The following is a 24,810-nucleotide window of genomic DNA, read 5'->3' on the forward strand; positions in this document are numbered from 1 at the left end:
TTCAAAATTTGGGACCCCAAATGAAGGTGCGTCTTATACATGGGAGCACCTTATATATGGGAAAATACAATATTTCCGATACTTTAAAGGCTGGATCTCATTCACGTTTTCTAATAACAATCTTGGACGTATTTGTGTTTGATGCAACTCATTTGTGAATACGACTGTTTTTCTATTTTTAATATTTTTAATTGAATTTTAGCAAGAGAGGAAAAGGAAGAAAAATAGAAAGAGAGAGAGACAGGAATATTGATCTGTCCCTGTATATACCCTGACTGGGGATCGAACCAGCAACCTCCAGGCTTTAGGATGATGCTGAAACCTACTGAGCTATCTGGTCAGGGCTGAGTATGATTGTTTTGACTCCATCTACCTCTTGGGATAAACATACTTTATAAACTTGAGGTCTGCAGAAGATCCCTGCCCCAGTTCTTCAATCCTATTAGCAGCTCCTACATAGAATAGCCAGATCTGCTTGTTATGACCAGGCCCCTCCGTCAGCAGCTGCCTTTAGATTACATGACCCTGTGCTGGAGGCTCCGAGAAGGCAGCATGTGTTGTCGTTTGGCTGATTTTAAAAGATTATCACCTGAAATTGTGGAGGGATTTTAGCTCACCAGCAGCTCAGTTTCTGCGTGCTTTCGTTCTTGTGGCCTGGGAGCAGATGGTGTTCCGTCTGGCATTTGTGTCCTCTTGAATCTGGGCCACATTGCCAAGCAGCTGCCCATTAACCTTGGCTCTCCTGTTGCTTTCATGCCCCCTTCCATCTCCTCAGACCATCATCTTGCCCTGAACTATCAAGAGTTATTTTCACGAGAATATCTTATGCCGTAAAGGGGAAATTCAGAACTGAGAAGTTAAAATTATGTGTTGCTTTTGGTGGCCTTTACATTTATTAGAGAATTTACACGTGATATACTCATTGCCCATTTCATCCTGATAACCACGCTGAGAAATAAAAGGTATACATTTTGACAGACAAGCTGAAATTTAAAGAGAGAGAGAGGGAGAGAGGGAGAGAGAGAGAATTATATTCTGCAGGTAGTATACCTAAAGTGAGACTCCAAGATCTTTTCAATGCCTGTTCAATACTTTTCCCAAGATTTTGATATTAAAGAATAAAGTGGTCAGGTAGCTTAGTTGGTCACTTGTTCTGAGATGCCAAGGTTTTGGGTTAGATCCCTATTCAGGGCACATACAAGAATCAACCAATGAACTCATAAAAAAGTGAAGCAACAAATTGAGCTTCTCTCTCTCTCTCTCTCTCTTTCTCTAAAATAAATAAATAAAAAGAAAAAAGTAAAATGATAATGGTGAAGTGTCAGATAATAGAAAAGTTATTTTGGACAAGAAATGTATCCCTTTAAACCATCCCAGTGGATCCAGCACTACATAAAGGGAACATCTTTGGCTTTGTATGTAGCTGCTCCTAAGCCTGCACCATGAAAACATGGCCCAACTCACATAACTTTTTAAAGCCTCAGTTCTCCCACAGTTAAAATGCGGCCAACACTTCCCTTGCATGAGTGTGAAAAGATCAGTGGTAATAAATAATAGCTCTTACTGGAGTTATGACCAGAATAGACGCTTCTCCTCACTGTCAAAGAGTAAAATGTTACAGATGATTTGGGAAAAGGGTAACTGTGAAATATCTGTTAAGGAAAAGGCCCCAGCAAGGGGGCCTGGGAGACTTTCCCTCTAGGTGGATGAGAGGAGACACGACTGCATTCAGACCAGGCCGCTTTCCCATCGACTCTGCATCCATCCACAGAGAGGTTAAACGTATCACTCACAAACTTCCTCGCTCTTATTTCACCCTACTGTGTTGTCACAGCCTCTGCCTAGTAGAACAGGCCATCCTTATAAACAAGAACCTCTCTACTTTATCTTTATATCATGAAAATATTTCCGGAGTGTCCATGTGCCGGGCCCTGTTTAATGAATAAGTCAATGAGAAGTTATGCCTATCTATTTGATAGACAGGTTCCTTCCTTCCAGAACAAATCTCAGAGATGATGGAAACAGCAAGTTATTTCTGGGATGGAAAACGTGAACTGTGTTGGATTTCTGTGACCAAGATGATTGGAATGACGTCCAAAGCCTTTTTCTACAGAGGTCACATACTTTCAGGCCAGGTGAGGTGAACTTCTGAAAAAGATATTGAAAAAAAAAATGCCTTCCGCGTTGGCATTTCCCAAAATCATTGCGGAAGATGAAACCTTCAAACCCAGGGATTGAGATTTTGGATATGTTTTTCAAAGCACACTCTAGGCCCTGGCCGGTTGGCTCAGCGGTAGAGCGTCGGCCTGGCATGAGGGGGACCCGGGTTCGATTCCTGTCCAGGGCACACAGGAGAAGCACCCATTTGCTTCTCCACCCCCCCCCACCTCCTTCCTCTCTGTCTCTCTCTTCCCCTCCTGCCCCCAAGGCTCCATTGGAGCAAAGATGGCCCGGGTGCTGGGGATGGCTCCTTGGCCTCTGCCCCAGGCGCTAGAGTGGCTCTGGTCTCCGCAGAGCGACCCCCCGGAGGGGCAGAGCATTGCCCCTGGTGGGCGTGTCGGGTGGATCCCGGTCGGGTGCATGCGGGAGTCTGTCTGACTGTCTCTCCCCGTTTCCAGCTTCAGAAAAATACAAAAAAAAAACCAAAAACAAAAAAAAAAACACACACGCACACACACACACACTCTAATCTTTCCTAGATATAGGTCTCTGGGTGGATTGGCCAACTTTCCAAACCTCGTCTGAAAAATGGGGAAATGGCGTCTACCCAGAGAACTCTTGTGAAGGTTGGGTGAACTCAGGTATGTGAGGCACAGTGCCGGGCACAGAGCGAAGGCTCCATTAATGGTGAATCTTGCTCTTTCAGCAATACCTCCCAGTTCTGGTTTTGTTTGGGAATACAGAAATCGGAGATTTGGATTTAGAATCCACTGGAGACTAATGCAGCAGCGCCACCTGGTGACCACTTTATCATAACGAGACCCTGCAACTTCCTCGGGGCAGGAGCAAGATCCTGGGTGAGAAAATTCATTCTATGTCTCAGGATTTATATGAAAAGACAGCCGTTTGATATATAATTTTTTCCTCCATCTTGTAAATGACACTCTTTTCTAGAAAATTTAGTGGTCATTAAATACTTTGTGATTAAGTTTGAGCTACTCTTCACTTTGCTAAGTTTGGAGAGCAGCTAAAAAAGTTATCTTTGTCAGCATCCCTTAAAAAAATGCAATATTGAATGTGAACTTTATTGGAACGATAGAGAGTTGGAAAAACACTGAGTTTGGGGAGAGAAAAACTGAAAAAGATTTTTAAAAAACCAACCTTGGCCCATAGTTCAGTTGGGTAGTGTTGTACATACATGCCAAGGTTGCAGGTTCAATCCCTGGTCTGGGTACATACAAGAAACAGCCCCTGATAGCAGGAATAAGTGAAACAACAAAATAGATGTTTCTCCCCCTCTTCTCTTTCTCTCTCCTCCCTTTTTTTCTCTTTAAAATCAATAAATTAGAAAAAGATATCTTAAAAAATATGTACATAGATAAGATGTCAAAAAACATGATTATTTTTTATACAAGGGAAGCCATGTTTCTTCATTCTCTAGTCTTCTTTTTCTTATTTTTACATCTTGAAGCAAAAGATGATTTTTTTTAACCATGAGCTCATGAGTGCATTTAAGGAAGTTTCCAAATGCCCCACAAAAATTTTATGCACATGGAAGGCGGTAGTGGTATTATCATCTTCTTAAAAGTCTTTAATTTCTGAAAAACAAATGAGCAACATCAAAGAACTATTAAAGAAAATCTCTGATGGAATGTGAGTAAAATTAAATTCAAGATCTTTATTGCAGTCTTATTTTCTTATAGTCTCCAATAATTCCATTCTTCCAGCTTTCTCTTCCAATTTCCTCTTCTGTACAATATGAACCAGCTACTCATTTAGGAATAGGGGATATTCACAGCACCCTCTTAGAACCTGCAACTTGGTTGGTTAGCTCCCTTGACCCTTTCTCCTCCATTCTAAAACATGAAGATGTCACCCGGGAAATTACCTTGATGGCGTGGTAGCCTCCATGCACACTATCATGCAAGTTATCCTCGAAGTCATAAAACAGAAAGGTTCACAAGCCAAATAAATAGCAGGGTTGTGACAAAAGTAGGTACAGAAAACATCAAGTTTAATTCTTGTGTTATTATTAATTGCGGTATTATTTTCCAAATGAGCAACTGTAAACCAACTTTTGCCCTATACTTTATGCTGAAAGCACAGGGCTTATTAAATCAATTTAAAGCCATAGTAAGAAAAAAGAGAAAACCCATGGGTTAGGTTAGCACGATAGCTCATTTAAGGTCAAGCTCAAGAAGAGTGGAAGGACTGCACTAGTTGAATGTTCTGCAGGGTTCTCATCTCCTGCTTCTCCCGTTGCCTCATCATCCTTTCCCATGGATGATGTGTGACGAGGACCAGGGTTTTGGTTTGAACAAGGCAGGCAACAGAAGGAAGGAGCCGATGAAACAGGCTTGCTCCCTTTGAGAGAAAGGCAAATAACTGAAATTCACCAGTTACCCTGATGAGCTGCAATGGGTTACAGAGGGCGGCCTAATTAAGACCTCAAAAATATTGAGTGCCTTATATTTTTCCTATTTAGTGCATCATCGCTACATGGTGTTTTGTGTATGTTTAGTGCATCATAAATATGTCGTGTTTTCTGGGTCTTTTTATTTCTATTTTTTCATACTCACATGCTTTGATGATTTAATCTTTCTTAAAGTTTACTTACTTGGTTGTGTTTAACCCATCATATTAATTTTAGTCATCTCATTGGTTTTCCTGTCTTCTAGGGTAGAATTTAAATATTCTTAAACAATACAGCACATAGCACAGAATATTTTTTACTTAATCATTGAATATAAACTCTGAATTAGTTTGGAGTATTCTGGACCAGAGAAATAGAGTTTCTGCCTTTTTGCTTACCATAGCCATCTGTAGCTTGAGAAATGGACACTTCTGATTTTGACTGACCTAAAGTTTAATGTTTGCAGGGATAAAAACCACAGATATCAAAAGAAATGTTTCTAGTGCTATGTACAACTCTCTATCTCCTGGCCTTCATACAAGATGCATCAAGTAGTCAGTATCTGTTAGGCATGTTTGGAAGTAGGAGCTGGAGGTTCACTGCATCCCTAAGCCCAAAAAGTGGAAGGCATTAATGAGGTCCTAGAACAGGGGTCGGGAACCTATGGCTTGCGAGCTAGATGTGGCTCTTTTGATGGCTGCATCTGGTTCACAGACAAATCTTTAATAAAAAAAATAATGTTAAAAATATAAATATTCTCATGTATTACAATCCATTCATTTCCTACCGCTCATGTTCATGGTTGCGGGTGGCTGGAGCCAATCACAGCTGTCCTCCAGGACAACACCAAATTTTTATTGGATAATGCGTAGTGTACACAGTTCGTTGTATGGCTCTCATGGAATTATATTTTAAAATATGTGGTGTTCATGGTTCTCTCAGCCAAAAAGATTCCCAACCCCTGTCCTAGAAAGATCTAAATGATCTATTCACCCCCCCCAAAGCCTCCAAACTGTAATTTTTCTTATGCCTCTTTACACAAACAGACAGCTCCGTCTTTTCTCTTTTTATTCCCACTGGTGGTTCTTTTTTTTTTTTTTAAGGAATTCTGTAGGAAGCCAGCAGTATACCTAATTTAGTGTGTATAGACATTGCTCCCTCCAACCAAACCCCCCCCCCAACCCATCTCGAGAAGAGTGAAGAATACAATGGCCCTACTTGGTTGATTTTATTTTCATTTTTTATTGAAAGCTTCATCAAAGAAAACAGAAGTTTAAACCTAACATCCACTGATCTACAGAAAGCCCAAGGAATGGGGGAAATGGTAGCTAGTTTGACTGTGGTACAGATGAAAATATTAAAAATAAAACCAGAAACACCATAGAATTACAGAACGTGTCCATGACAGTCAGAGACAGCAGTACAAAATGCTCTTAAATTAAGTTCAAAATTGGATGATGCTTCAGAAGGTCCATGAAGTCAAATATGGCCCAAAACATGGGTTTTAAAAGAAGCTGTGTCCCATCTTTTTTTTTTTTTAGAAACTGTATTTCATAGCAAGTACACTTTTATCTATACATTTTTTAAAATTAAGATTCCAATTCTTCTTCTTCTTTTTAAAGAAATGAAACCATTGGTTTCCAGAATGAAGAAAACTTTTTCAAGTGTCTCTTTGAAATAGTATTTACAGTTCCTGGAAATTAATGGAGTAACTCATTTTTTTTTTATATATGAGGAAATTGAATATTTAGAGAGGAGGACAGAGCATCTTTCTTAATTATCTAAGACCAGAGGGGTTAAAATGCAAAGCATAACGCTAAAGTTACACTTTGGACACTATTTAAATTTGAAATGATTATTTAAATAAATCCACTGGAATGTTAAGGTCATTCAGCCTTAATACAGTAATGCAAAGTAAAAAAAAAAACAACAACAACAAAAAACTCAAAACAATGCATTTCTTTTTGGTGAAAGATTTAAGATAGGGATAAGAGTGTATTCTTAACCAACAGCTGCTATTATATTCTTATAACTGAATTTTGAGTTGACCTTTTCTACTGTTTCACATTTCAAAAGAGAACAAAATAAAAAACTGCTTTTATTGGGGGAAGCCAAATTCTTTGCTACATTTTTTCCTTCATCTGTAAGAATACAGCCAACTCTCAATTATTTGTGGTGGATAGGAAAGGGACATCATGGATCAATGGAATAGAATGCTCTGACATTAGCTTTTACAAATTATTTCAAACTCCTTCTTTAAACCAATACTTAACAAGAAACAAAATAGACCAATTTGAATTTTATTTCCAATTATTTCTTTTTTCCACCCTGAGGGTGACATGTTAATAAAAGAAAAAAGAGCCCCAAGTCCTAATACTTGAAAAGAAAAGACAAAGGAAATCCACAAATTAGCCCTTCAAAAATTGAGAGTGATTGTGTATATTTCTGTGGGATTTGGTCATGGGGCAGTTCCTAAAGGGAGTGAATAAGATGGAAGAAAGGTATGACTCGGTGGCCTAGTGGTTCTTCCTGCAAACTCCAAGCTTGACCTCACCTTGGCTTCAACTTTAACACCTCCTGAGTAAAAGACGCATTTCTTGAAACATTATTTTCTTTCTTAGAAATATAAACGAATATTGAGAAGCCATGAATCGTGTGTGTGTGTGTGTGTGTGTGTGTGTGTGTGTGGAGAGGGGGCGGAGAGAGAGAGAGACAGTGGGCATATGTATTGTGGTATAAAATCAAACAGAAAAGCTATCAACAATCTTAAGTGAGCTCTTTGTTCTGCATCATAAGAGATTTTGGAGGCCTTAGGATCTTACGTGTAGCTTTTCTCCTTTCCTGAACTATGTGGTTCCACAAAGGACAGTTATGACTAAAAGCACTTGGATGAAAAGACTAATTATATATTTAAAATACTTCGTAAAAATTGTTAAATTTGAGTTAGACTCAACTGCCTTCCAGTGCCACAGTGGATGTCATTTTGTAAAACAAATTGATTAATTAATTAAATCCCATTATCATTCTGCCACAGGAAGGGTGAGTGTACAAAAATCAATGAGCCTGTTTCAAATACATCAGTCCTTCAGACTGGAGTGAGAGGCTATCAACCCAGTGAGCTCAAAATTTTGAGGCATGCCAGCCACAAAAACACGAAAACAAAATCTCTTCCTTTACTCCCGACTATGGACAAGAAAATATAGTTCAAGGGCTCCCCGACATGTTTTAACTGTATTTTGAAGGGATCCTCAACTGTACTGAATGTTGTTATACACATACATAAATATTATCCTTTCATTTGATTTTATATTATATGAAAATATTTATTACTGAAACCCACTTCAGAATTTATCTCTGCTTATCAGCTCATCGGCAATGGTTTGTATGTTCAAATTAAGCATGAGACTGAATTGTCAAATGAATTTTTAGTCTCCCACTAACATGATAATCTGTCTAGACAGTGCAATGAAACTTCTCAATTGTGAAGAAGACTGCAAAGGTCCTGTTTAAATCAAATATCATTTTTCATTAATGGATATTTTAGGCCACTGTAAAAGATACACAGAAATTTAATTGGCATCCCAATTATTTAAATAAAGGGCTTTTTTTTTTTGGAAAAAATAAAGGGCTTCTTTTTGGAAAAGAAATAGCTAAGGACTTTTTTTTTTTTTTTTTGGTCATACATAGATTGAAAATAATTCGAAAGCAGTTTTGCGAGGGGTTGATGTATCCTGTAGATAGGGTAAACTTCCAGTTCCATCTGGGCCCGTCTGCTCTCAGCTCTAAGATGAGCGCTTTGAACACCAGGGAGTTCTTTCATTAGACAAGGGTGAAAAAGGGAGTCTTAGATGCTGTCAAATGTGGCAGATCCGCTCAAGTCACAGGAAGAACTGATTCGAGTGAAGCATGGCAGACAACCCCTGAACAATTAAAATCTACCAAGGAAACACGCTAACCCTGACCAAACTGAAATCAGCCAGAGGATTTTCTTTTTTTTTAGAATATTATGTCACTTGCAATATTTAAGACATGCCACTGTTCAAGGACAGACACCAGCCCCTGCTCGTATCACATTTAGTTCACTCAGGGTCCATGATGTCTTCAGAAGACATGGTTGTGGATTGAGGATCCGCCAGTCACTAGGCAGACTTTATCACCCTTGACAATATATTATCTTTTAAAAAAGAAAAAGAAAAAACACACTTTCTTTTACCATGTTACTAGAGTTTGGATGACATAGTGTTTATCTCATTGGAGTCAGGCTTGAGTTTGTTTCTTAATGTTTAGGTTAAGTCTTGGCAATCAAGGTGAAAGGAAAAATTGAACACTTGGATAAGTGCTTGAAAACCTGGGGAATCAGAATACTTAAAAAAAAGTGATTCCAGTCCAAAATAAGATTAAGTAACCAAAACACATTGTTAATTAAATTAGGATTCTGATGTCTGCATCTACTGAACACATTTTTTGTTTGTTTTTATTACAATGTAATGTTGCTTACCTGTTGATGCTTTCTTCCCCCAGACATAACTTTTAAAAACAATTATTAAGATGACAGATGCAAATTTGAACATGGGCTATTTTTCCCTTCTTTTTTTTCTTTCTGACTTGAACTAATATAGTTTATAGAATGGCATGATATAAAAAATCCAAACACAAAACACACGTGGATACATAAAATGACAGGTAATTTCCTTTTGCTTGAAGTGGTTTAAAAAAATTGAGATCATTGAAAGTTCATAGTCGAAAAAAATGTTTCTGAATGTATAAATAAAGTAGTAGTTTTGAATAGAAACAGGAAGTTACCTAGGCACATTCATCAGCCACATGGTAGCTACCTCTTAGCCTCATTGTTGATTGTGTAAATGAGACTTTCTTTGTATCACATTAAGTTTTTTTTTTTTTTTTACAGAAACAAAAAAAAGCATGTTTGTTTCATATTCAGATGAATTATGCCCAGGATAATCCTTATTTATACAAAGAGTTCAGAGAGTGAAATAAAGAAACAGAAAATACAGTTCCCATACATGTTTGCTTATACCCCCTCAAACTTGGGGGCCCACTTCTCAAAGATAAAACTTAAGTGCTACCCTTTAAAATACATGAGAGGCTGAAGGACGGAACAGAAGAAAGTAGAAACCTAGGATTCTCTCCAAAGCATGGAAAACCATAGGAATGGGTGTGATCAGTTCAAATATTTCTGTAGCATGTTACAATTTCTTAGATATATTTTCACCTCTAATTTGACCACAAAGATATGGAGTCATGCTCTAGAGCTGAGTTTCCAATACATGGGGTTGCAAATAAGAGAACTAGGTCTATTTCAACACTAGGCTTTTGTTGGTAGGTCATAAATAGTGAAATATTGACACTTTCATATGAGTCAAACTCATTACTCACGTTGACCTAATGGGAATATGATTTATCTTTTAAATTTTTAAAACATTTTTAAAAGCCTACTCTGCTTTCTTTTACAGTGCACTTAATGCACTTTCCTCTTCTTTCTGGACTAAGACAGGCTCCTATGACTCAGTTTGTGAAAAGAGTTTTACTTATTTGATTCCAATGATTCATTTGGAAAGCAATTCTAGGGCATGGTTCAATGAATAAAGTTTCATTGTCCTTAGTTTCAGATAAAACTGTACAGGTTGAATATGGATTTCATGAACCAAATATGCAGAGATGTTTGTTACATCAATTTAATTCCTTTTAGACAAAGTTTTGCATCATTCTCAATGCAAATTTATCTCCTTTGGCTTTAATGATTGATCCAACCCAATTGTTTTGGTTCTTATTAATATAAATAATATATAATTTCTTGATTGTCAACTAGCAGTTTAAAAGCTTACATAAATGCCACTACTAGAATCCTTAATCTTATAGGTCCTACTTGCCTCAGAGAGTTAAACTGAAATAAGAAGGTCTATTTTGTCTTTCTTCTGACAACACCAGGATATGAAAATACAATGAAAAAAGGCAAAAAAAAAAAAAAATGATATCCCTTCCCCACTGCAGAATCAAGGTGACTATTCATGGTGGATAATGACCAAGACTAAAGTGAAAAGCAAAATCAAAAGGTGTTAGAAGTTAGAAGGAAGACTATTGTGACAAATACAATGAGACCTCTTCAGGAGACCGTTCGACCATTGAACAGACTATCACTAAGCTTGTTTTGACAAGTGACCCATCAGACCAGGTTCAGGAAGTGTCTTTAGTTCAAAATTCACACACACACACACACACACACAAATTTCAACCTGTTTAAAAAAAAGTGTCTTAGCATATTGGTGGCCATCAGTACAGGTTTCACTATTCAAAAGAGCTAGCAAGGAACTGGAAAAGCTCATGGAAATGAAAGCCAGTTGGCTCTGTCAGTTGGTATCCAGAACTCTTCATGCTGAAACTGCTGAACACAGCAGGTGCAAGCTTCTACTACAAACAGATATACAAAAAAAAATTTTTTTTTGCAGTATGTAAAATACCAGTGGAAGGTAGTTTAAACAAACAACAAAGTAAGAACTGGTCCGGCCATGTAGGTCAAATAAAATTTTTCAAAGAAAAGTAAAGAAAAAACAACCTCTATCTTCTGGACTGCAATAGGGTTTCCACTTCATCTTTGGTATAAAATAGGCCATCCATAGGCTGAATCTGATCACAACTAGGAAAGACTACAGAAATTGTCAACAATTTCTCTATCTATTGCTTTTTTTGTGTTTTGTTTTTTTTTGTTTTGTTTTGTTTTGCACTTTTGACCATAAGCTCCTATCTACGTAAGTTTTTTGTTTTTGTTTTTTTTTCAATGCTCTTAAGCTAGGTTTTGCAATGTGACAAGCAAAGCTGACTAAAAACTTTGTAAAGCTCATAAAAAAGACTGCAGATAAAAAGCACTAATGCTTTTGCTAGCAATCACGCTTTGTAAATTAAAAAAATCTGCATTCTGTCCCCCAAACACGCATTATTTCTAATGCAGTTGTTTTAAAACCAACCTTAATAACTTTACCATAAAATGTTTTAGCCTTCTAGAATGGTTCAACACTTAAGACAAAGTTCATGAAAAGTCCCAGCATTTTTCCAATTCTTGCAGTTGCCATGGTTTCTTTTATCAACAAATTTTCTTCAAATGAAGAAAAACATTTTCTTTTAAACTGTACAGTTTTTTCATCCTAAAAACTCATAGTCTTAAGCTTCTGTACCAGTTAAAGCTGGCACAATATTTCAATTCTTCCTTGACTTTTTTTTTTAAACAAGACGTTGACAGCTTGCCTCGAGAGCCTTTGACGTCCTTAAAATTAAGGCAATTAAGATTCAAGATAAACCTTACCTAAATATTTCTAAGAGGAAAAATTAAAAAAACAACCCACATTTAAACAAGAAAAGAAAAAAAAAAAGAAAGAGTAGCTTAATTACTGAGGAAGACAATTTGTTTCCATTTCTGCTTGCCCACCTCTTGACATCAGATTATCTGTTAAAAAAAAAAAAATCTATCTACACCTTCAGGTAAATTCTGAATTCAAATGTTCTTCCAGATAAAATGTCAACCTTCCATGTTTTGTTTTGTTTGGGTTTTTTTTTGTTTTTCCTCTTCTGGGTATTTTTACTTTAATTAAAAAAATGATGGCAAAAAATAAACTGTCAGATCACATGAAGGACCCATTTGCACAGCACACAAAACGCTTTGTTTTCGTTGGGTAAAGTACAAAATTAAAAAAAAAAAAAAGAATAAGCATTCCATTGACGCCTGTGCAAACTGGAAGCCAACTTCTTGTTCAATGAAGTTTCTTCATTCAAGGCAAAGTTTCGGACATGGACATTCTCCAGTCTTGTTTATGGTCTGTGAAAACAGTTGAATAAGAGTGGTTATTACGTCAAAGCAACTTTGAAATCTCCTTCTGCGCTATTTTCCAATGAGATCTCTTTAAAAAAAAATACCAAGGTCTTCCAAAATAACAGTCATCAATGAAGTTGTAAAAGAATACTAGGCTGATTAAACTGTCAAACTCGGCCACTTTGACAAATACATATTCGAGCCAAAAAGTGTGTTTGTGTTCAATATCAATAATTATAGGGCAAGAATATCTTTCACTTCTAAAGTAATAAAATATCACCAATATACCCAGAGGAAAAAAATACTCCCTTTGTGAATGGAATCTACTTTTTATTGCCTGGCTTATGTTGTAGCTCCCCTAGAAATTCTTTGAGTAATTCCATCCCTTTGGAACTCCCATAGGACTCATCATTCAGTCAGTCAACAAATATGTGAGTCCTTACTATATACCCAAGATTTAGCAATGGGTTGTATATGTAATCCACGGTGTGCCCCAGGTATGTTTACATCAGCCTTATTGTCCCAGGTAATTAAGTAAGACAGTGAAGAGAGCAATGGAATTCCGTTCAATTTCCCTTTTCTTTGTTTTCGTCCTTGCTCATTTATCTCATCAAATTTCAAAGTCTTGAGAGCAGGGACTATATTTTATTTCTACTTTATACTTTCCAGATGTCTGGCAAAATGGTATACACATCATAAGTGCTAAACTAGACAAACGTCACTTTTACTATATACCACTTTGCCTATCCCAGCCCAAATAATGGCTTCTGCTGTTGCTCCATCTTTATTGCAGGGTTGAGATTCTAGTGGGTTTACCTTTACTCTTAGCTTTTCCATCCACAGATTAGAATTTTGCTAAATAATATCAGGGGTGTGCTATAAAAAGAAGACTTTTTAAACTATTTGGAGGTTGTATGTATGTAGGTGAAGGCCTCTTTTCTCAGTGCTCTACAAGTTCACGTGATGCCCAGTTGCTTAATTTAGTAGAAGAACCTCAGGGTGGCCGGGTATGGTTGTACAGGTTGTTCCTTGCACAAGAGGCATGGCTGAGGGAATGCAGTGGGATAAGTTCCAGCCATTAGTCTGTTTCCCAATCTATGTACTATGGTCCAGGGCTGCATTCAACCTGAGCAAGTGGGCCTTATTCTAATAATTGACAAAGAGCCCTCAACAACATTTTAACCTATATGGCAGTTAGCCTGGGATGACCCGAAGGAGTTGCTTTTCCTAATTTGCAAAAACCCTCATATAATTTGCAAGGGCTCTTAGAATCCTGATGAACTTGTACATAGAATCATGTAAGGAAAACCAGTAATTGGTAACTTTAATGTCTATTTTTAACCAATAAGTCAAGTCTTTAGAAAAGCCTTTTTTTTTTCTGAGTAATGTAAGAAAATGAGATTTCTTTTAAGAAGAAATACAATTAAAATTTTCATAATGACATCAAGACTAAGGAAAATTTTATTACTAGTCGTCACGGGAACCATGATATATATATATTTGATCTCTCTCATTGCCTTTGCAAAGTGTAGACTTACTCCATTTATCTCTGAAGCTCGATTTTGTATAGTTTTGTGTTTTTGTTTTTTAATCTAGTCTTTGCTCCTACTCCCATATTCGACGCTGATATTATTGTACATCGAGCAGGAAACGCCTGGAATACCATGAATCTCTATAAGAGCTTCTCAACAAACAATGTCTTACTCAATGGACTGCACTGACACAGAACATCCTCACTGCTCAGGTATGTCATGTTCACCAGTCTCGAAGCATCTATGTTTATGAGCTAGGCTGCAGCTATTGTCGAGTTTTATAACCGTACACAAATGTTTCTAATAGCCCTCTCTCATTACTTGCTTGATGCTTCCAGCAGTCTCATTGCCACATGAAAACAAATGAGGAGAAATAAATGGTTGTACTTTACGTTTTCATGGTTGCTAGCTGGAGTTTGAGGGGAAAATGTATTGCTATTTATCAGAACTGAATTCACCCCTGTTTATCTTCTCTGTCTCAGGTAAAGTGTGAAAGTGCACACTTAAATAATGATTATGGATTGCACCGATGCCCAAAAAAACAGGTTTCTAAACTTTCAAGGCTGTGTTCATTACAAACAAGAACGCTCGAAGTTGGACAGTGACTATTAGTCTAAATAGTGGACTATTTTAGAAATGAACTTTGGTGGCAAATTAAAAGAGGTATTTTGTGGATGATTTAAAGAGCATGGGAATTATTTGGAAACTGTAGAGTTCTATGCAAACAGAATGTATCATCATTACTCAGAAGCTTAAAGGACATGTAAGCATGGTAATCAAGGATATAACCTAGACATCATTAACATACTTACAATGTAGAGGGAATTGGTGTTCATAACAGTTCAGTCAGCTAGAGAAGACTTGGAGAATAAAAAGGCCTTGCAGTACTAGAGTTGAGATAAAGGCCTTCTAAGGTCAGGGTGGATGTTGGAAGACTAGGAGTTTGAATTTAACATCACAGTCATTTTGAACCCTCTCATTCTCCACCCCCCACCCCCACACACAAATAAAGAAAAGCAGAATGAGGAGATTAGAAAGTAGAAAATCATAGTTTTAGAAGCCAACACTTTTCCTTTTAATTTTTTTTATTAAGGGAGAAGTAGAGAGGCAGAGAAATGGACTCTCACATTAGCCCTAACCAGGATCCACCCAGCAAGCCCCCTACTGGGCCATGTGCGCTGCCAATCTGGGGCTGCTGCTTTGTTGCTCAGCAACCAAGCTAATTTGGCCCCTGAGGTGAGGCCATGGTGACATCCTCAGTGCCTGGGGCCAACTTGCTCAAACCTTTGAGCCATGGCTGTGGTAGGAGAAGAGACAGACAGATAAAGAACAAATAGGGGAGGGGGTGAGGTGGAGAAGCAGATGGGCGCTTCTCCTGTGTGTCCTGACCGGGAATTGAACCCAGGACTTCCACATGTGGTGCTGATGCTCTACTGCTGAGCCAACTGACCTGGGCCAGAAGTCAAGACTTACAGAGCTGGAAGTTTTAGAGATTATCTAATAATGTAATATTCTCTAGTGTCAGTCCTGAAGAATAGCCTCCTGTGATACCATGCCAAAAAAAAAAAAAAAAAAAAAGAAAAGAAAAAAGGAAAGAAAGAAATCTGTGGTGCAGAGTTTTAGGAAAGATGGCATATAGACTCCCACTCCTGGCTTCCTTGTACCAAACTAAGCGTGTGTTTAGGACACCAACAAAAAGGGATTCCAATACAAAAAAAAAAAAGAAGAAGTTTTTGAGAGAATGTAATCTTTTAAATTAGTATCAAAATTGTCATCATGTAGACAATAAAAAATTATAGTACAGTTCTTTAATAATTTAATGTGGTAAAAAAAATAATAATACTCTTAGAATTCCAAAGGGCAGGGCACGCTAATCTTTCAGAAAGTGAAACATTTGAAATATTTGTCTGGCCCTCTAGGCAGTGATAGTCATTAGCATTTTAATAGCTTTGAAGAGAACTGCTATTAAGCACTGTTTCTCAACACTGCTTTTGACCGCCCCTCCCTACCCTAACTCCAGGGGATGGTGGTTATTTCTCCCTCAATGCTAGAGATCTATCTCATTTTCTTTCTTTGGAGAACCATCTAATCTCTCACTTTAAAGAAAAGGAGACTCCAAAAGGGCGAGTGACAATTCTTCAGTGGCAAAGACGGAATTTATATCAAGGACTGCTGATTTTGTATAATAGAATATAATCTTCTTGAAGGCACACGCATTCCAAAGTCCTATTTATTTTTAAGATTTTCCTACATAGCACAAAGAAAAACTGGTAACTTGGGCAGGAATTGGAATTTCCATGCAACTTACAAAATAAACCACAGGTACCATATTTGGCCTTTTGGGATAAGAATCCAGAGTCCCTTTTGCAGTAATAGTCTTTTTTAACAGTAGAAGAAAGGAAAAAGCATAAATACAAAATATGAAGACCTATTTTTTAAGCTTGGGAATTTGGAATATTAAAATATTTGCTGACATATCTAGATCCCAAATATAATTTTTTATTCATATGTATATCATTCATATTTCTCAAACTTTTATCCTGCAACTATCTGTTGTGATGTTTCTAATTTACTTTAAAATACCTTTAGTATAGCCCTGGCTGGTTGACTCAGTGGTAGATCATCTGCTTAGCATGTGGATTTCCCAGGTTTGATTCCTGGTCAGGGCACATAGGAGAAGCACCCATATGCTTCTCCACCATTCCCCCTCTTGCTTCTTTCTCTCTTCTCTTTCCATCCCACAGTCCTGGCTCAATTGGTCCAAGCAAGTTGACCCCGGGCACTGAGGATGGCTCCATAACCTCCCCTCAGGTGCTAAAATAGCTCTGTTGCCAAGCAAGGAGCAATGGACCCAGATAGGCAGAGCATAGCAGCGTAGGGGACTTGCCAGGTGGATCCAGGTCAGGGTTCATGTGGGAGTCTGTCTTTCTGCCTCCTCGTCTCTCACTTAATAAATAATAGATAAATAAAATAAAATACCTTTAGTATAGACATTATGGTGTTAAATGTACGTGTGATAGGTTAAACTACTTTTCAGGGGTGCTCAGCTACCTTAATCAGAATTTCACACCTCATAGGAGGTCAGCCATCATTTAATGAGAAAAGCCAGAGGTTTATACAAGCTCTTTAAACTATCCATATCTCAGTTAACATAATGATTGTTGGAAATGGGTTGCCTGATGACAGTAAAGACATGGACAATTAGCATAATGATGCTGAAAATAAGCTGCCACGTGTGAAATTTGGAGTACTCAAGATAACATGAATTGTCTGAAAGTATTTTAGAAATGCCACTATATGTGAATAGGAAAGATATAGACATGTAGAGAAATTTGTAGCCTAGAACATTAGGAATATTGCTTGTGACCCGACCTCAAAACAAGACTCTTAGAGTAGATTTCCTCCCTCTCTAGAAAATGGTAGAATCTAACCTCAGTGAAGTTTTCCATGCTCAGTGTTGTTAGCTCATTTAAAAAAAATAGAGCTGAGACTGCATCAAGTGCTATATACTGTTGTGTGCCTCCTTTCTAATGAATGCTTCTTTAATAAATGCCTCTGAGGGTGCCCTGGCATCCCTGTCTGGTTCCCAGTGATGGTTATATAGTCAAAAGAACCCAGGTGTTTCCATGACCCACTTGCTTAGTGCAGTGTCCCGTGTCTTCCTCAAATGGTTTTAAAGAATCTCATGTCTTCCAGCTTCCCTTGGCTGAAACTGATACAAATTTAGAGAGGGTCACATTAAGTTCTTCCTTTTAGGAAATCTCAGAAGGGGTTGTCATCTACCTGTTTATCTGACTTGGGATATTGTCTTTGTTTTCATTCAATGTTTTATGGTTCTGTGGTTGTTTCAAGTGAAAAGCGCTTAGCACTTTGTAGCATTGTTAAAGAGAGGAAGTTGAGAGTATAAACAGGACCTGTTAAAAATTTTCTCCGGGTTTAAAGAAATGTCCGCAAGGCAATGCAAATGGTTTTCACATGTCACCCATTTGGAAATTCCATGTTCCAGGGCACTTCCATCTGTGTCATGTTGCAGCAGCGAGTACGCCCTGTGGAACACCCTGTAACATACGGTCCTGCATGAGTGCAAAAGGAAATGCCTTCAAACAAGGAAACCCCTCAGTATAATTTTTACCCCCAAGAGGACATGGGATGGAGGACTTATATTCTTGATATTTATTATCCATGGAGAGCTCTGCATTGTCAACCATAAGAGTACATGGCTCAAGGCACATAATCACAGTGCCACCAGTTGTTTTTTTTTTGTTTCTTTTTTACTTTTTTAAAATTTATTTTATTTTATTTATTCATTTTAGAGAGGAGAGAGAGAGAGAGAGAAGAGAGAGAGAAGGGGAGGAGCTGGAAGCATCAACTCCCATATGTGCCTTGACCAGGCAAGCCCAGGGTTTCGAACCGGTGACCTCAGCATTTCCAGGTCGACGCTTTATCCGCTGCGCCACCACAGGTCAGGCCAGTGCCACCAATTTTAAACTCAAACATTTAAAGTTTTATGAGGTCAACTTCAGACTTCCTCAAATATTTCAAAAAATAAAGGTTTGAATGGATTCACTGTAAGGATACTTCAATCCCTGGTCTTTCTCCACAAATCACGCCCTCCTCTTCCTCTCCGATTTTTCTCCTCTGCCTCTGTTAGTGGTGTCAATATCTCCACAGTATGGCTTGAACTTTTAAAGTCCTGTTCTCGTTTTTGTCTTACTTCATTCTATCTCCCTGTCTTCCACGCGCACCACTGCATTTGCCACTATCATATTTCAGAACTTTGTTCCCTTTTGTCTGAACCACTGTGATAACGAGACTGTCTGTTTCCATTGCTTCCAAATCCGCTGTCTACGTCAACTGGTAGAACATGCATAGAACAAAGACAGTGCTGTCCAGGCACTGAAGTATGGCCTCGGATATGAGAATCTGGGTCCAGTTTGCTTTTTGACACTATTCTACAACTCTGCATCTACTCCTCAAAGAAATCATCTGGGTTTTCCCACTCCTGGACATTGGCCAGGATGTTACTCTACTTGGAAAAGTGTTCCTTTTTGTAAGACACAGTTCTGGTTGCCAAAACCTTCACCAAAGCTTACACAACCAAGAAAAATTAAGCACATTCTTCTCTGACTTACTTTATGATAGTACTTTTAAAAAGAGCCCTGTTCATTTTCTTCCTTGAAGTCTACTTGTCTATGTGTAGGTTTTAATCTTGTACTAGATGTAAATCCTTTAGGGCAGAGATCCTGTCGCTTAGCCTAGTACCTGGAATAAGGTACTACCAGTGTAATAGGGCCCTGGTGTAGAGGTGGATGGGGAGATTCTCACTAGACTCTGTGAGAGGCAGAGATGCTCTCTTTGAGTCAGGCAGAGCATTCGTCTCTCCATCACATGAAACAATGACCATGGAAAGGTGCAGACGGCCTTGAGAAAGAGCATCTCACTGTGGGCTCACAAGTAGGGGCAGCTAAAGCTGACTCCATCAGGTGGGGAGAGAAGGAGGATCTGGACAATTTACAAGAGGGTGAAATCTGCATCCTAAAAGCCATCCTTGAAGTGCGTCTCTCTATACTCAGCTTCCACTGGTAATAGAGTTATGGAAATATAAATAAAGTTCTACCATTTCTTGTCTTAAATCCCTCCCAAGGTTTTCTGGCTCACAGCATAAAACCAAGAATAATGACAACACAAAGTCAAGTAACCAAGGACCGAAGGCTCTACAAAAGTTAACCTCTTTGACTTCATCTCTTACAACTCACCCCACTGTGGCCCCATCCACCACACTTCAGCCTCAGGTCCCCATTCCAGATCTTTGAGTTTCTGCTTGTTCTGTCTGGAATGTTTTTTCTCCAAAGCTCTCTATGATTAGCCTTTAATTATCTTTCAGACCAAGCCTATATGAGAGACCTTTCTTGTTAATAAATTTTAGGTGTATATATACAGTCACTTTCTATCACAAGAATCTTTTTAAGCCATCTCCTTTAAAATCTTGTTGCTTTTTGATCATTTGCTGATTGATCCATTAATTCTGAATCTACTCCTAGTAGAAAATAAACTCCAAGAGTGAGAAAGCCATCTGCTTCTTTCATTAGTCTTTCACTAGCATCTAGAATGCTACCTGTCACATAATAGGCACTCAGTCGATAATTGTTGATGGGATAAATCGAAAGCATATTTATCATTTATCTGGACATCATTAAACTGTTACAAAGAAGGTTCTAGGATCACTGTTTTCCTCATTACACTTTAAAATAGCCGAGCCAGTTTCAACTCAACAGCCTTGAAAAATGATTTTGGCAAATAATGTGTCTCTCATCTTCCACCAGCGTCTCTCCCTATGCTTCCCTATTGCCAATCTCTACTCCATTTTTTATATAATTTGCTGAGCAGACTAAAAAAATTCCAGTGTACCAAGTGCCAGAATCTACCATATGGTTTGGTACGTGTAACAGTGATTTACACAGGCTGTACGTGAATTTTTAAAAATGCTTTATTTACTATGGATTTTTTCTGAAAGCTGTTATGTGATAGTAATGATGATAATGATGATACCTTATATTTGTAGGGTTAAGTCATATTCTGAGTACATTTAATTCACAGAACTGATTTTAGAAGCTGATCCATAAATGGAAGACTCCATTTTCATGATTAATCTTTCAACAACCAACAAATCTTAAATGTGACCTGAGATTAAAGAGGAATGATGATCAAGAAATGGAACAGAAGGGATTACTGGGAATTTTCTGTTTACCACGGCTGTGATTGTTATATATTACGTAGAATAGTTTGCATGACAAGACATCTGTATATGGACTGAACTTTTGTTAAATTTTTTTGGCTTCAATCAGAACCTCTCAAATTTTAATCGACATAATCATTCAACACCAAGCCACTGTACTTTTCTTGAATGATTTAAGGGTTTTAAGAGTAATTTATGTGATTTTTGCTTTGTCATTTATTCCTGAATGATACCCTACTTTCTGTTGTTTTATATTTTACATTACTGTTTACACTCTTTTTACATGAATGATTTTACTAGGTGTTCAAAGCAGCTCTTCAATAACAGTGTTAATATTTTCATTTAAGAATGAGAAAATGGAGACCAAAAATGCAGGCTCACTATTTAGTTTCATGTGGGAATATTAGAGTTTCCCCAAAATATACACAATAGACTTTTTGTGTGTGTGTAAAAATGGCTACAATGCTCACTTCTGCATCCAAGTCTTTTGGTAGTGAACCCTGGGCTTGGCCATGTATAATGCTTTGGCCTGAGGGACAACAGCAAATGAGTCTCAAACAACCAAAAAAAAAAATGCTGATCATTTGGGCTTCCTCTCTTGTTCTCCAAATTTTGAGACTCATGTGAATAAGTCCAGTGGAGAACTAAAAACATGTGGCTCAATCGCTTTGATCAGTCAACCAACAGCCAACCAATGCCCAGAAGCAGAGCTGCAAAAATGACTAGCAGCTGTCCCCAGATGCTTGAGCAAGTACAGCCAGCTAGTCACCTGAGGTCAGTTCAGATTGTCAACCGACATAATCATGAACCAAAAAAAATGGTTGTCACTAAGTTTGAGATGGTCCGTATTGCAGTAAAAAGAAACAGGTACAACATGAGAGAGGGAAATCAGGATGGCTGATCTGGAGGGAAAGAGCCTAGTATAGCCCAAACTTACTTAGACTGTTGGTAAGAATATGCAGATGCATGTTCGTTGGATGTGTCCACTGCTATCTGTTGCTGCTGACCACTGGTGTCCTGGGATGAAGGTGCCACTGTCTGGGGAGAGGTATCAGCAACAACACCCTAAGGAGGCAAATAAGAACACAAAGCCTTATTGGCTTCAGCAAAGAACCCTCTTCCAGGTGGACTGCAGAGAATACTCTTCTCCTACTTGGCTTGAGTAAAATTACACGAAGCACCACAATTAGTACTTAAAGGAAGACCACAGATCATACTTGGATAAGGGCTGAGAAATTCACCTCCATGTGCAACCAGAATATCCTTGGAGCAGTCAAATAACCCAAAAATCATTTTGCTCATACTTAGAATTTTTAAATCATAGTTGTAGACGGTCACACTAAATGGCAATGTATTAATAAAATTTCATGCAGGATTCCTACAAAAACTTGTATATTCAAGCACTTTCTTGGGATAGTGCACTGTATGTACCATGTCTATATGATCTGGCAAAGCAATGAACTCTGACCTTAATAAAAATCTACATCAAAGCCTGGAATTCTTTTAAAAGAATACCATTAAGGAGGTTTGCCCTCAGCAGTGTGATTTGTTTTATTTTACAGAGCGTGACCTGGATTTCATTTAGCGGTTTCAGAGAAAGAACCAAACAAACAACCTTTCTTTTGATTTGCTCCTTCCCTTACCCTTTCATTCTGTTCCTCAGATACCAACAAGAATAAATTCCTGTTGTTGGTCATTATTTAGTGACACAGGCTTGGTTCCCAGAGATGTATAGGTGGTTTTATTTGGCAATTACTAGGCTTAAAAAAGGCATCTGTCTTACTATATTCTTCTGGTTTTACTTATAACCTTGGACACCTGCAGCGATATTGGGTTTCAGATGTTCTTGGTCAACTCTCTGTTATTAAAGATCCTTGAGTTCCTCAGAATCTGAAAAGTCTCCCTATGTTAATTCAGTATCTTTTCCCAAATACATTTTGTTATTGTGCATTTTTTTTTTGGGGGGGAGGGACCTTCCATCAGTACTTACTTGTGTAGATACTGGTGGATTTTTCATGGGTGTTTTTACATAGAAAGTGAATTAGCATTTTTCCTTAAAAGCATAAATACAAGGCAATATATCAGAGTGCACTTCTATTTTTCTTAATGAAAGACTTCTTTTTAAATCCTAGATTTAACTATCATTTGACTGTTGCCAATAAGCCACGTTGTCAAGTGTGTCTCATTATTTTATAGTCACCAAAATGCTCAGATTCTGTAGATAAGCACACACCTGGGTGCAGAGATAGAGAAATGCCAATATGTAGCAGAAATTTATGTTTGAATGTCCAGATTCATAATTTTCTCATGTCCTAAAGTGCTTTTTGATAGCTAAATATAAAAAAAAATGTGTTTTAATCTCCTATTCTTAAAATTCGGAAAATCTTATTTAAAAAAATTTTAATACTGACACATTCTTTGGGGCCTACAGATCTGGAACACAAAAATATTTAAAAATTGGACTTCTGTGGGTTCCTAAATTACACGATAGTGTCCTCTTAAATGTCTGTTTCTATCCCAAACCTCGGTGGCAGCAAATATTTGTCACACCAAATGGAAGAACGAATTTTAAAAATGTGGTATACACATGTATATATACAATGGAATACTAGTCAGCCATAAGAAAATAAAATATTGACATTTGCGACAACATGGATGGATTAAAAGATACTATTCTAGCCTGACCAGCGGTGGCGCAGTGGATAGAACGTCGGATTGGGATGCAGAGGACCCCGGGTTCGAGACCCCATGGTCGCCAGCTTGAGTGCGGGCTCATCTGGTTTGAGGAAAAAGCCCACCAGCTTGAACCCAAGGTCGCTGGCTCCAGCAAGGAGTTACTCAGTCTGCTGAAGGCCCGCGGTAAAGGCACATATGAGAAAGCAATCAATGAACAACTAAGGTGTTGCAACGCACAATGAAAAACTAATGATTGATGCTTCTCATCTCTCTCCGTTCCTGTCTCTCTGTCCCTGTCTATCCCTCTCTCTGACTCACTCTCTGTCTCTGTAAAAAATAAATAAAAAAAAAAGTAAAAAAAAAAAAAGATACTATTCTAAGTGAAATAAGTAAGATAAAAAGGGAAAAAATCATATCATTTTACTCAAATGTGAAATATAAAACAAAAAAATAAATAACCAAAACAAGAACAAACTCATAGAGACAGACAACAGATTGGTGGTTACCTGAGGGGAAAGGTGGGTGCAGGAAGGGCAAAATAGGTCAAATATGTGGTGACAATTGAAAATTAGATTTTTGGTGGTCAGTACCATGTAGTCTATTTGGATGTTGAATGGTAATGTTATATAGCTGAAACTTATATATTGTTATAAGCCAATGTTACCTCAATTAAAAAATATTCAAATTCTGATTCAGTAGGTTCAGGTGGTGGCTGAGAGTTTACAGTTTAAAACAAGCTCCCCAGTAATGCTTGTTATGCTGACCCAGGGACCACTCTGAATAATAATAAGACTAGAGAATTAGCTCATTCAAATACTTGCAAGCTTTTTTCCCCTCCCCTTTTAAGGGTATTTATGGTTAACATTTGATGGGGTAGAAACTTGGTCTCTGATCTTTTCTCTAAATATGAAAAAGACACTTCCCTCATACCTTTATAGCAAGTTCACTTATTTTATGTGTAAAGGAAAACCTAGACGTATCTAAGCAAAGGCGCAAATTTTCATATACCGAGCTAGCAATTTCAAATCTTAGAGCAGCACAAAAATCACACATAAGAATTCCTTGGGGCCCTGGCCGGTTGGCTCAGCGGTAGAGCGTCGGCCTGGCGAGCGGGGGACCCGGGTTCAATTCCCAGCCAGGGCATATAGGAGAAGCGCCCATTTGCTCTCCACCCCCACTCCCCTCCTTCCTCTCTGTCTCTCTCTTCCCCTCCCGCAGCCAAGGCTCCATTGGAGCAAAGATGGCCCGGGTGCTGGGGATGGCTCCTTGGCCTCTGCCTCAGGCGCTAGAGTGGCTCTGGTCGCAGCAGAGCGACGCCCCGGAGAGGCAGAGCATCGCCCCCTGGTGGGCGTGCCGGGTGGATCCTGGTCGGGCGCATGCGGGAGTCTGTCTGACTGTCTTTCCCCGTTTCCAGCTTCAGAAAAAAAAAAAAATTCCTTGGGTTCTGGGGACCACAGTCTATGTGGCTGAG

The 24,810-nt window shown here is 38.2% G+C and overlaps 1 protein-coding gene across 7 annotated transcripts in view; it reads right to left on the bottom strand.

Moving 5' to 3' along the window:
• Positions 1 to 5,795: 5,795 nt before the first annotated feature.
• Positions 5,796 to 24,810, bottom strand: part of RBMS3 (RNA binding motif single stranded interacting protein 3) — a 698,310-nt gene continuing 679,295 nt past the window's right edge. For 4 of the 7 annotated variants that reach the window (XM_066245086.1, XM_066245089.1, XM_066245084.1 and 1 more), the window contains 2 exons: positions 21,601 to 21,728; positions 5,796 to 12,401 (listed from right to left, as the gene is read on the bottom strand). In XM_066245086.1, coding sequence (XP_066101183.1) covers positions 12,395 to 12,401; positions 21,601 to 21,728 — 135 coding nt within the window. In that variant the 3' untranslated portion in view covers positions 5,796 to 12,394. Of the gene's footprint in view, positions 12,402 to 21,596; positions 21,729 to 24,810 lie in introns of those variants that run through there. The other 3 variants (XM_066245087.1, XM_066245090.1, XM_066245085.1) reach the window with 1 other exon arrangement.

This window comes from Saccopteryx bilineata, chromosome 10 (assembly GCF_036850765.1).
Source record: "Saccopteryx bilineata isolate mSacBil1 chromosome 10, mSacBil1_pri_phased_curated, whole genome shotgun sequence".
In the NCBI taxonomy this organism is placed as follows: Eukaryota; Metazoa; Chordata; class Mammalia; order Chiroptera; family Emballonuridae; genus Saccopteryx; species Saccopteryx bilineata.